Genomic DNA, 14,096 nt, shown 5'->3' with positions numbered 1-14,096 from the left:
TAACATATTGGAAAAATGGTTATTCCCTAAATGGAAGTCGTGGATAGAAAGAAACATAAAATAAATACAGATTGATGTGTATAACCTTCCTAAATAATAATTTTTTTTTGCGCGTCTCTTGCGTGGTTTTTTTTTATCAAGATTCATAATACAGAATTTGTTACATCTAAATGTTTTAATCAAACTTTAAGAATATATGCTAAAATAAATAGGTGCGTAAATTTGCAATCGTATGTTATTTGCAATCATGTTTTAATTATCAGGTTCTACTTTGTCAGGTTTCAAAATTTGATTTAGTTTGTAAACGATTAAAAATTATCGAAGATTCAACAAATTGTATTTTGTGTAAAATATTAATTATGTTTTAAGTGCAACTTTATAAATGCAAAATATGGCTTTATTCAGATTCGAATTGCATCTGCGCATATGTTTGAATTCCGTGATTTACGAGTTATGGACGCGAAATATGAACCCCACATTTTGCAGCAATCGACACTTGCAATTTATACATTAATATATTATAATTTAAAAGATACTATATATATATTATTTATTGTAAACAAATAATCAGAATTATCTTTGTATTAAGTATTATAATCAAAATCGAAGTACATACATTTTTGCCATTATCGATATAATTGATAATTTTTGTTTCTTCGATTAGCAATTCTTTTCTTGTTTTTGTTATTAAACATGAATTCTAATTTAACCAAATTTAACTCTAATTTAATAAACTAGTATTACATAAATTTCGCTAAAAATGACATGCAAAGAAGTCTTTGTATTCTAAAATATCATATACAATATTAGCGAAATACTTGCAGAAACGGAACAGATGCGTTTCTTTTGAATTCCGACAGTTCTCAAGCCATTTTTTCTTCAATCTGCTTTTATTGGTTCCCAATACATTTTCTCATTTCGTGTCCTGCATCGCTCATTCGACATAATCCAATCCAATTAGTTAAATCATACTCTATCATGCACGATAACGAGGAACATTGTTATAGCTTATATTATGAGGCATATCAACCATATCCACCTCGCCGGCGCCATGTGAAATGTTCCCCCGGTTTTCAGCGTCCCACTTTCCACTTTCAACTCTGTTATTAGCGTCATTCTGTTTAATGATGTACTACTCGTAAATCGCGTATTAGTTTGTTTGAACGTAATTCGCGCTTGTGCTTTTACACACAATAATAACAACGACAAAAAACAAATAGCAACATTAATTATCGGAGAGTTGATTTTAATATTATATAGTGAAATTTACACAATTATATTAGAAATTTTTCTTCTATTGTATATTTTAGATGCTCAAACTGTTAAAGTGTCAAAACCTTTTGCAACATCGTTCAACATGCTTGTACGTCCTTCGTAATTATCTTGATGATATAACACAATTATTTTTAGGTCAATATCTAGATAAATTTTTAGATACTTTAGGAAAACCGTTCTTTATGAGCAAGAATTAAGTATTTAAAAAAAATTACCAAGTAAATTTAGTTAACCAAATTTCTGACGTCCGTAGGATCATTTACTTCAGTCGATGGCGAATCGTCGGCATGGTAAGAGGCATTCCGCATGTTTGCGCAGCGTCGAAAATCAGGCTGCCGTTTGCATGCATCGCGTTACCTCATGTATCTCGGCCAATCCACGGCAGGCCCGTCCTCCGCGCCGAAAGTTCCGGCGTGGTCCGTAGTATCTTCGGGGTGGTCGGACAGGGGTGCGTTATATTTCCCGAGGGCCAAGTCGATGAGGGAGAAACTGCACCCGGGAAACATGGCTGCGCAGTCCTTGCCCTCGTGGCCGGCTTTATGAGCCCGGGTGTACGTGCGATGCTCCTCCGGCTCGAAGGAGAACACTCTCTTCAGAGGTAATCTGCAACGAGGGAGAGACGAAGCGAGTTACCTTTTAGATTGCAAGTCGTGCATTCACCCGCCTACATGGCAACGATCGAATTACACGTCGAAGGGTCGTGGAAAATCAGTGGAGGTGGGGGAAGAGGAAAGCCAGATCGAGGGCAGCGTCTTGGCCCTCCCTATATCAAGTATCCCACCGAGATATTATGTTTGAAATATTCTTCTAAAATGATGGGGGAGTGATAGTCTCTCAGGAGAAAATCTTCCGCGGAAGTTTCCTAATTCTTGCAAATCGGCCGTTACTGCTGGAGATGGTGAGTAGGCTGCTCATAATAGTCGATTGTTGGATAATGTCTTTAGGGATTAAAAAAATCTTTTCAATCACTTTTCTAATCCATTTATATGAAAGAATGTTTTTGTAAAGAATATAGAATTATCTATGATTCAACTTCAAAAAATTTAACGCCAACAAATTTGCATACAACATTTTGAAGCAAGTTTTTTTTTAGCAGATTTCATATTAAATAAAATTAAGTGAAAACTATAGAAAATTTAATTACGACAATTTTGTTTGAATTTAATTTCGTGACTTTTTAAGAAGAAAATATGTAAAAGTATCGTAAATACATTTTTTACAAAAGCTTTTCATTTATTTGCTGTACAAGATTTTAAGTAGGATGTTTTTCAAACAAATAGGTCAAGTTATAGTAGCAAATAATACAATCGAACAAAAATGTGGAGACACTCTCGATAGCTTTTGTGCAAACGGTTGAGAGTAAAGAGTTTTTCACAAACGAGAGGACAAATAGCTAACAAAACTCGACCAGTTAATGTCTAGTGGATAATAGAATTTTTATTTTTAATTTAATAACAGTAATACCAAAGCGTGACAAATTTTTACAGATTTAACTACAATAGATTTTCGATAAAGAAAAATTTCGCATTTATTAAAAGTTTTTAAAATATGACTCAGTCTGCGTTTAATTCACTTTAAGGAAAGCTATTTATTTAGCGTTATTATAAATCTTGCACACCTTCTTAATATCAGTTAACTGCATCTTCCACCGCATTTATTCTTTTCCCTTCTTGAATCACATTATTTTAAAGTTACGCGGCACTTAATATTCATGAATTCTTAGAGTGAAATGTAGGGGAAAAAATTTGAAAAATAAAACACCAATCCACGATCCTTCGAAGCACAAATTTGCCAAATCTATTTATCGTTTAAGAATCTTACGAGAACGATATTCTCATCATTTCTTCTATCAAGGTGTTTCCCTTCGGCATTAATCGTTGGGATGCTTCGCAAAGCGCGCGTAGAATACACGTCCTGCCGTCGAAGCCCATTCTAAAAGAGAATAGAGAAACGTGAATTTCTGTACAATGTGCAGATTTATCGTAAATAAATTAAATAATAACTATCTAAACTTTTTTGCATTAAAGAGACTGAAAAGATGAATGCTGGGCGAAAAAAAATAAGACAAGTCATTTATTATAAGTAAATGACGAACTCGAACACATCTCGCGATCGCCAATCTAGGTAAATGCCTGCTATTTATTTTGTAGGGAGAATCTTAACGAAATGGATCTCTCTCTCGAAGAGACGAGATGGAATTAATACCACTAGCTTAACATAGACAATCTGATGTACCATTTTATCCCATTCGTTCTTTTACATTATGCAAATGCCATTAACTTATTTCGTTTGTATATAAATCGCTGTTAATCTACGAGTTCTGTAAATAAAATGTTTCAATTTTCCTTAACACTAACGAGATGTTTAAATACACAGTCATATCTATTATTCTTATTGCCCGTCAAAAAAAAAAAACTTTAATTAAAGATTTTAATTAAAATCAATCATTAAGTACATTTTATTAACGGTTTTTATACCGACGTGTATTTTTTGTCGTAACAATTATAATTAAAATTTTACCACTCTAAAATGCTCAACATTCTGCGCTACGGATCATATTTACGGAAAATTTCTTCTCTCGAGCTATCGCCAACGTTATTACAAAGTTTCCCGAGTTAAATATCTCCGGCACTATGCGTTCTTCGGGTAAAAACCCTTGGTTGCTATTGCTGCAGTCTTATTCGACCAAGAAACGAAACGTCGCCGACGAAAATAATCGGACCACCCTGGCAGAAGGTATAAATCTGGTTATGGCCTCGGCCGTGGAAGAGAGAGAAACTATTTTCCCGTGGTCGTTGGCCCGAGAAACGGATAAATGGTCCGCCAGACCCGTTCAGAAACAACCCCCCGTCGCCGCTATCGGGCCGCCGCGTCGTTTCGCGACCGTGGAAGCGCCACCCTCTGATTCATGCCACCCTTAAGCCGCAGCAACGGCACTACCACCACCGACCAATCCCTTATAAACCATCGGCGACGTTCCCCTCCCCTCCCCCCTTTCTCTTCTACACATACACACTCGTATATATAGCGAAAACTATCGTTGCATAACACGAGCGGTCGTCGTAAGACGCCGGGCGTAAACCACCACTTTAGCATCTTCTCAGCGGAGGGGTGAATGATTTCATACGGATATTAGCCGCAATACTCTGACGCTCTCCTCGTTATCCCGGGCGGGATGGAGTAAACGGCGTTGCTAAATGTCGTTCGATAAACGTCTTTAAAAGCGTCCCGAGGGATGCAATAAATGCGTTCGCTGAATTATGCGAGACTCGACAAATGGCCCCCTTTTTGTCGCCACGTAACGTCAGCTGCAGTCGCAAAGTTATTTGCTTCGTAAGCGTTATAAATAACGCAGATTTATATTTTCATTAATGTAGTGCAATGTTCTCTAAATGTAAGATTGTTTTTGCCTACTTGGAAGGCCGACGATAAGAAAGATGTCTCAAATCATATTTTCATGGAGAAAAAAAATCGACTCTAACAGATTACAACAAAACTTTAATGCAATTTAAAAGAAATATTTGACTGGGAAAGCTGAAGCAATGCAGTCCAAGTTTCACAGATAAACACAGTAAATTGATAAAAATTTAATTAGAAACATTTTTTGCCATGAAAACTTCAGGTATGAAAAGTAATAGAGTCAAATATGAAGTTATCAGAGATTTTGGAATATTTATGCGGACACGTCCTCAATTTTATTTTGGTCGTGTATTGTTCAGTAGATATTTATTACTCTGTACGTTGTTTGAACATAGTCAATCAGTGCCAATAAATTACAATAATAGGTTAAATGTGCCAACATCAATGTTACATTCCATCTCAATTAAAATTAAATTGCGTCAATTGAGCTCACGTATAATTTATTATAAATAATAGCATGAACTAAATCGTAATTTATCTTTGAGTTTTTTTTTTTTATTTATATCCCTATACTTTTGATTTTATTCGTCCATTAATTTAGACTCTTTTTTTATCGGAAATAACATATAAGTTATAACCTACGTAATATCTCCATTAAATATCTACGTAAAACGCGACGTAAAATTTTCTAGATGGGAAGATCGCGAAAAGAAAAACCCGAACCATGAAATATCATACATTCCGATGATCAATATTTCCATTCCAATAAAACGCAATTTAAGTCTGCGTCGAATAATTAAAATTAATTGATTAAATTCTCTGCACAATTGATTTGTATTTCACGCATCTTTGATATTACATAAAAAACTATTGAACGCTTTTTATGAAAAAAATCTCAATTGAAGAATTCAAGATTGCCGAACCTAATATGAAATATCAGACAATTGGCATTCAAGGTGATTGATGTTAGCGTTCCGGTAAAACGCGGTTCGCCTAATAATTAAAATTAATTGGCTAAATCCACCGTGTAATTGCTACCGTCGTACATCCGTCCGATAATACAATATGACTTGACAAATTGTAAGCTCGCGTGACGTGATAATAGCGCGTCTCTACCTTCGACCGACATTGCGGTACGAAGAGTTCAGCCTCGCCATCATTATCGCGATGTATCGGCTTTTCCTCCGTTAATGCGGTCGATACGTCGGTACGCCGCGATAGGTGACATGGAAGGAAATCGAGGTACTACGACGGGTCTCCATAAAGAGACAAGACGGGCCCGTTCAATCGCTCTGGAGCCACTAAAACCGCCGTTCCATTTTATTACTGAGGGTGTCTCTCGTCTGAGCGTGTCTTGTGAAAATTCGTCGCTCTCTTCTATCAAGAGAGACGCTGAAATCCAGGTTAATATATTCGTTCAATTTGAATGGATGACGGTGGGCGTGACTGTAGGGTTGAACCGGAGAAATTGTTGTCTTAACGCGGCCGCAGGTATTATTAATCGTTATCGGGGGCAGAATTAATCGGATTGCAATTCAGACAACATCGATCATTACATCGCCGTGTTATTGTCATAATTTGCTTAATGCCTAACCATTCGCGTTATTATGCATTATCGATCTGCCCAGAGTACTCTACTCAATCCTTAAACGCGAGTCTACCGAGCTTCATGAAAAATTCAAACTAAAAGATTATTTATTAGAACAAATTTTTCATAAGAAATTGACATAATCCTTTGTTACTTAAGAACAAATATATCATCATACGCTTAATATTCATATGTAATGATATTTTCTTAAATGACGATAAGATGATGCGGCTTCTAGATGATTAATCATTTCTAGTTGCTTTATTTATTGCGAGTTTCATAAAAATAATTGCACTGAAAAAAAAGTCAAAATATTTAGAAGCAAATGTTAATTATGACGTTATTTTCGACTGTGGTTATAACAAAATTTAATTGTGACGACAGAACATATATTTCTGTGAAATCTCGTTTTTCTTATTAATTGGTTAATTTTTTTAGAAATAAAATTTTACTTTAATAAAAATTTATTTCAGTGAAATAAATTTATGTCTCTCAAATAAATTTTTGAGTATCTTTTTCTCAGTGCAGAAATACTTACGCGTTCATGATGACCTCCAGTTTGTTGTAGAGCTCCCTCCGGTGTCTCCTTTGCAAGTAATAATACTCTGACTTGGAATATTTTTTTCTGCCAGGTACGAAGTACTGCTTGACGTTGTTATTCCATTTTGAATTCAGAACGCCGTATTTATTGGCGATTGCAGTGGAACCGTAATAGTTGTGCTTGTTGCTAGTTTTAAGTTTATCGTTCCTTAGCTCTAAGAAAGGCTCGAGGGCGGGCTTGCTCTCGTTAGGCAGATCGTAGGAGATACCCCAGTTAAGACCCTCTGTGAAGATGTCGTCCGGCGTCAGGGTGTGCACGGTCAAGCAAAGGGCGATCTGAGAACAGTTGGTGAGTACAATGCGATCTATTGTTTCCTCATCTTTGTATCTTTACGACAATTGTTGCGATCATTTATTACGATCGTCCGTTGATGATGAAAGTCATTTCGATGACGCGCATCCAAAAATATGACAGCAGTATGTGATATGTAAATGATAATAAAATGCAATAATTCCAGCATGTAACCTCAGAATTACCTAATGGCAAGTGCATTGAATCGGTAAGTAATTAATTATCGAGTTAATTACCGCATGCAGTAGCTTGCGAGCGACGTCCCTTACAACTAAATGTTAAATTAATTAATGCACTCGTTACATTTGCATTTAAATTAATATTTACCGTATTCTAAAAATCTGTTGTTCGAGCTAACACAACGATTTCTAGCGCTACGAATAACGCCACTTTCAGTTTAAGCGGAAATTACAGAGATTATTTGCGATAATGGATCGGTATTGTGCGATACTTACAGAAAATGTGGAGCCCTCTGGAAAAACGACGTAACGTCGTTTCCTGGAAAGATTCGTTTGGTATTTATCGTCCGCTTCGTACTCGGACAATACCAGGCAGAAAACTAAAAATATCAGGTACTTGGAACTGTAATCCATTGCAATACTGTAAAAAAACAGTCTGCATTATTGTCAGTTAAGCTGATGCGTTTTTATGAAATATTTAAGAAATATTACGCTATATATAAATTATAAGATATACAAGATATAAAACATATGTCGTACAAGTTACACAAACTGTTCTTATTAAAAAGTAAAAGTGGATGCGTTAGCTACTTTTACACAGAGTGACGCGGCTGAAGCTCATCCGTCACTCTTTTGAACGTTAATCCAGATTTGAGAATCCGCAGAAACCGAATCGCTAATTTCGTCGCGTCAGGGAGGCGCTTTGATGCGAAAGGAAATTATTCCCATTGTCCTCGTAGGGCGCAAGACGGGAAAAAGAGGAGAAGACGGGCGGCGGCGAATCGAAGGGGGAGGCGAACGGCGGGGGCGAAACTTCTTCCAGCGCGAACTTGTAAAGGAATTACCCAACTTTCCGGAGAGCAAATCTCGGTATAATCCGTTGAGAAATTGTTCGACGACTTTCCTGAAATAAAAGCAGCCCATGAGCGACGCCGGTAATGCCGCCTTTTTGCCCGTGGCCGCGATCGCTCGCGAGGAGCGAACTGCCGTAAACCACCGGCCCCGTGATTCGGCCTGGTGACTCCGGACCGAGCGTTAGCGATCGGCGAGAGGATTAGACCGGAAGTTGGAATTGTACGCGAGGAAATAATCTTGGGATAAATAATCCGGTCGGTTACGCTCCAATGGCTAGATTTATCGTGAGCTCGCAGGTATTTAAGAGCCGGCTTGGAACTTTAATTCGGTATTTCGCGTCGCCTAAACCCAGAATTAAACGTCAAATCCACTATGTCGTTATACGTAAGATCGTTTCTCCAGTTAACGTGTTAGGAAAGACGACGTCGAGATACGAACGTCGGGAAATTGCGAAAGGGTGTTCGATAAAAAAAATAATTTTTAATTTTTTTTAATTCCATTAGGAGAGTTTAAACTTCTACTGAATTTCATCCCTCTTATTAACGTTTCCTTGTTTCCGATACCGCAAGATTCTTACATTGCACTATTATAAATTGAAATTAAAGTAACGTAATATCCTTCCGTGACGAGTGAAATGGACGTTAGGTATCGCAAATAACAAATGTTTTAGAAGCGGCAAAGGGTGTTTAAAAAATGTAGGTTATTAAAAAGTTAAGGAGCTTACGGCCGAAAAAGCGCGCGTTTTATCGTGGATGCAAAATTAATTTTTCGTTCCGCGGTAGGGCACCAGCGATCGCCATTCTTCCTCAACGTTAACCCGGAAAACTTCCGAATTGCTGGCATTAGTTTCTTTCCTGGCAGGGAAATACGTGTGCGCGTCGCGAGAGAGTTACACGGTGCATGTAGACACTGTGAGGAAGAGAATTGTACATTCTCACGTGATTATACATCGATCACCATCCTCGCGTATCCGGCCACGAATCCCATGGATCCTGCGGAAGGTTGCCCGCCTTCTTCCTCCTGGGGAATTTTGCTCCCCACGTCACGACAAGCAGGATATTGTCGCATTTCTCTCTGCGATCTCTTTCTCTCTCGTCTTGTCCTCGAAACCTTCGAAGCTAAATCGAGGAATCAAACGCGATGAAGATGAAGCTACGCGGAAAGAACGATTTTGTGCTACAGATACAGATCTGAAAAGAATTTTGTTGAACGAAATAATTATGTAAGATGCTCAAGCTGGTTGCTAGAATGTCGAAACTTTTTGCAACGTTGCTCATCATGCTCGAGCATGTCCTACGTAATTATTTTGATGCTCCATTATAATTAATTTCAGATCTGCATCTATTGTAGATAATCCGAGCGTCTATCTTTTCTTCGTCTATGGAAGCGCGAAACCTGAAGAAGGAAGAAACGGAAGACAGTTGACAATAAAGGAGAGAAGAGACAATAGCGTGAATCAGAGAAAGAAGGAAATACGACAACTATTTTCTTGTTTTTTGTTTCTATCTAATCTTCACCTACTTCACCTAACCTAGTCTGATCAATAGTAGACACGGTCTATTCTTACTGTGTCTGTGTTTATTTTCCGTCGTGCCTCTTCTCAATGTATATACATCGTTTGTCAGTGAATATTACTGCTCTCTCTACGTCAGATATCCTCACCAATATAGATCTTATTACCTTGGCGCAGATATATAATCACGCCAAAACGTTGCTCGCTCAAATTGCAGACCACCTTCAGCAGCCAATTAATTGCAACGGCGCTGGATTATTAATGCACCACGGTCGCTAGCGGTAGCGTAGGACGATGTAAAATTTGTTATGCCGGAGAATCGACGCGTGGAGAAACTGTTTATGTACAATGCATCCGAGAGGTTCGTTAACGTCAGTTCATCGATAATTTCCTCGTAATATGACATGCACGGCGCAGACTTTAAATGAAATATTATTTTATTAGACACGTTCGCACGGAGACTAACGTTGCGCCAGAATGCGCCGTTAACGATTTTTATGAATAAATGATCGTGACGTTTTGCGAGTTTGCGCAAGAATGACATTGTCGAGTCGCCGTCCACATAATTTAGCGGGCGGGCTATCAAAGGATACGAAGGACACGGTCTGTTTCTGCGGATTGAGATCCGTCGACTTTTTGCCAATACAATAATACGTCGGATACCCGGTATCCGATGAAAACCAATAATCGATCGGTCCGCATCCGCTAGTATCGTCAGATCTCGTCAACCCCGTTCAACATATCCCGTGAAACAAGTCTGATTAGATGTGGCGGCCGTTCGATTACATTTGAGCTTGGAATTCGATAAAATCTATTCTGATCAACGAGAAACGTCGTCCGCTAGTGCTCCATCCTTGATCTCGTTTCGGGTTTACTGCAGATGATGCATTAAATGGCAAATATTAGCGTCGTGTAATTCTGCCAGCGTATTTGTTAAATAACCGTGTTGCACGCATCATCTAACAAAAAACGAGATTCGACGTTGTGCCCGGAGCAATAATAAAGTTTTATAAATGCGAACGCACATTTGCAAAGAAAACACATAACGGGCTTTCAGGAGAGAGTTACCGAATATATATCAGTTGTCAAAATATCACCAATACTCGATATTATATCTTTACATAATATGTATAAGCAATATTTAATAATAAAAATATGAAATAAATGAAAAATAAGTAATTTAACAGCTTATTTTGTACGTGTGAACAACACTAAAACATCAGGTATAGTTGGTATAAAAAGAATATAGAACTAATAATTTATACAAACAAAAAGTGTCAATTTAAAAAATACATTCAAGCCAGTTTTATTTCTACGTCCTTGTCTTTTCATTATTGTTATTTATTAATTATAAAACTTTTTTTCGATCAATTATTAATAAAGTAAGTATTAGTCAACGATTCCTTAATTATTCATATATTTTTAATTATTATAACTCATAAATTTCGCTACTTTAAATTATTCAAGCCATACGACCGGTTGCCTACATCGCACCGTTTGCAGCACGTTGCTAAAAAGCTTATAATAAATTAAATTGTTATTGATGAAAGGTTAAATACATTGTAGTCATAAGTGACTGAAACATCAATCTGTAATTTCCAACGTTCATTTGAATACAAACCTCAATAACGGGAAATATAATAAAAAATAACTTAAATTGTACGCATTTGTGTGACAACTCTCTCCTAAATCGTTACAGAAATTGCAATTACCATGTCGTATAATGGATTAAGAGAGCAAGTACGCAAAATTTGCAAAAGAGATAATTACATTGCGCGAGAATGTACATATATAGAGCAATTACATTGAAATATAATCCTCGCGCTTATAATATGTAGCATGTAGAAGAGAGATCAAGTATCATTATCTTCTATAGATATTTAATGAGTAGATAATCACTTCGATTAAATCCCAAGCTTATTTAGTTCAGTTTATACAAGGAAAACATTCGAAGATACATATCAGCCGGTACTATTAATTCAATCATGCCGGCGCGCGGCGCGGCGTGCCGAAAGCATCAAGAGTGACGCACGAGAGTTCACGGAGCTCTGCGGCGGATATCGTTGACATAATCTTCCCCAGGCAGGAAATTGTCCAAGAAAATCGTTCGATCGTGGTCGCGGGGGCGCGTCCGACGAGGGTTGACCGAGTATTTTCGTGTAACGGTGAGGCAAATAGAACTTCCTGCGTAGGACGGGAGAGACCGATTCTTTGCGGTAAAAATATCCCGTAACTCACTTCGGTAAGCTCTTTAGGAAGTAGGAAATTAGTTCGCCGTGGAAAAATGATGGGGGGGACTAGGAATGATCGATCGATGACGGCTACGATACCCTGCGGAATACAGCGGCGCTGTATTCATGTACCTGCGTATCGGTATAATACCATTTCAACGTGCGTTTCCAGAAGCAATTTAGGACGCGGACGTGTCTCGGCAATTCATTTTACGATCGACTGCGTCTCTTTCGATACACGCACCGATTTTCCGCCACTGGGATGGCGGTTTAAAAGTGACGTTAATGCCAACGTTGCTCTTAAATACGTCAATTCACCGAGCAATATCGCCAGAACCACGCAAGCGTGCGATTCGCCACCTCGTAAATGAATTATGATTAATCAATTAACAGTTCGCGCTGGCTAAATTGAATTTGTTGGAAGAACTTCAGTACGAAATTAACGAAATGTATTACGTTACGCGAAAGTTACGTAAAAGCAAGAAGTTGTAGCGTTTGATCTTCCGAGTGACAAGAGCATGAGTAATCGGCTTGGAGGCTGCCTCATATTATCGACGTATCTGACAAACTTTCTTTTTCATCGTCGTTCACTCTCTCTTCCTCCATCCCCCCTCCCCCCACGCGACTACATCGAATATCGGAAACGTCACTTCTTTTGTTACGCCTGACGTACTTCATCTGCAAATTCATTCGAGCAAAACGATATCAACTCGCCTTTACCGAAGCGATTCGATAAAACGATGAATGAAAGGATAGATTTTAAATACCAAATGATAGAGAGGTATTAAATTATTCTAATTTATTTAATTTGTTATTACAATTAATAATACGAGTTACCATTTACGAAATAGAGAAGAAAAAATTACCAAATGAGTACATATAAATTATTTTTTATTATATTTCCTATTTATACAGTATATTGATTTATGCGCCAATGAACGTTGGAAATTGTAGCTCGATGTTTCAGCCGTCTATTACTACAATACAATGATTAATCTTTCATCAATAACATATTAATTGATTATAAGCCTTTAACAACATGTTGCAACCTGTCGCCTAAATTGTACTCTAATTGGATACCCCAAAGTCGTATTGTTTTAAGTTTCAAATTTATAAAGTAAAATAAATTAAAAGAAGTATAAAGAATCATTAATTTTTTTTATTAATAATTTATTAAGAAAAAAATTAAATATTTAATAACAAATGAATAACAATAATGGAAAAAGAAAAACGACAAAATAAATCTGACTTGAATTTATTTTTGCAACTGACGTACTTTTATTTGTATTGATTATTAGTTTCACTATTATCACTTATCAATCTTATATTAACATCATTTATTGTGATAAAATTTGTAGTCGTACGATTTAGAAAACTTCTGAAATAATAAATATCCAAATATCAAAGTTATAATAATTGTAAATATGTACGTACAATAAATGTAAAGTATTCTGCACTAATTCTTTTACAAAAATTTATCAAAAAATTCAGTATGAAAATTGTGTGATTACATTGTATCATCAGCTAAATAAATTGATTAAAAATTAAAACAAGATAAAATCTGTTAAATTTTTGTCCGTATTTCTCTTTTACTTCATATTTTTATTACTAAATACTGTTTATACTGTATTAAGAGTAAATATAAAAATAAATATTGATGTGGGTGTGAGGTATGATTTAGGTGATCGGCACGCATTCGACAATCCTCCTCTACTCCTGTTTTACATTTTTACGAAAATCAATGTGGTTTGCAAACACCGATCACGATTTGGAAAACACCCCGTTGAAAAATAATCCCCGTGTTAAATATCAGTATGTAAATTCACGAGACCCCCACAAGCCCTGTTCGATCATACGCGAGTTCGACAGACACACGTTCCGCAGCCAATTATTCCGGTCAATATCCGGAATCTCCGCGACCGCAGGCACAAACGAAAATGGAATGGAAACGAGCTGTTTTATTTCAGCTGGCCGGTCAGCTGACCGATGGTCGAATTAAGCGGATATTCCTCGGGCTCACCTGCTCACTTACTTCGATCTCCTGCGGTGCTCGTCCACGAGAGTTACCCGGTGAATGATCTCCCGGTCGGGTCCGCCCCGAAACGACCGTTATTACTGCAGTTTAGGCGAACGCGCACTATTGTCGAATTCATTAGCGCCCAACCACGCACGGACTTCCCGTTCCTCTGGCTTTATTTAGCGA

General features: G+C 37.3%; 1 protein-coding gene across 1 annotated transcript; it reads right to left on the bottom strand.

The window, feature by feature from the left end:
• Positions 1-834: 834 nt before the first annotated feature.
• LOC105200559 lies at positions 835-13,943 on the bottom strand. The gene is made up of 5 exons (XM_011168191.2): positions 13,926-13,943; positions 7,571-7,715; positions 6,762-7,099; positions 3,097-3,207; positions 835-1,878 (listed from the first exon to the last, which is right to left on the bottom strand). Exons 2-5 carry the CDS (start codon positions 7,706-7,708, stop codon positions 1,629-1,631), a joined length of 837 nt encoding a protein of 278 aa, XP_011166493.1. The 5' UTR covers positions 7,709-7,715; positions 13,926-13,943; the 3' UTR covers positions 835-1,628.
• Between the last annotated feature and the right edge of the window lie 153 nt (positions 13,944-14,096).

Source organism: Solenopsis invicta, chromosome 6, assembly GCF_016802725.1.
Source record: "Solenopsis invicta isolate M01_SB chromosome 6, UNIL_Sinv_3.0, whole genome shotgun sequence".
NCBI lineage: Eukaryota > Metazoa > Arthropoda > Insecta > Hymenoptera > Formicidae > Solenopsis > Solenopsis invicta.
The sequence above is the reverse complement of the archived record's forward strand: the minus strand, read 5'-3'. Positions and strand labels throughout refer to the sequence as shown.

Coding starts and splice junctions, on each gene's coding strand:
- LOC105200559 (XM_011168191.2), bottom strand. CDS start 7,708: ATGGATTACAGTTCCAAGTACCTGATATTTTTAGTTTTCTGCCTGGTA. Junction 7,100..7,570: donor CAGAGGGCTCCACATTTTCT/GTAAGTATCGCA, acceptor AACTGTTCTCAG/ATCGCCCTTTGCTTGACCGT. Junction 3,208..6,761: donor CTGGAGGTCATCATGAACGC/GTAAGTATTTCT, acceptor ATTCTCTTTTAG/AATGGGCTTCGACGGCAGGA.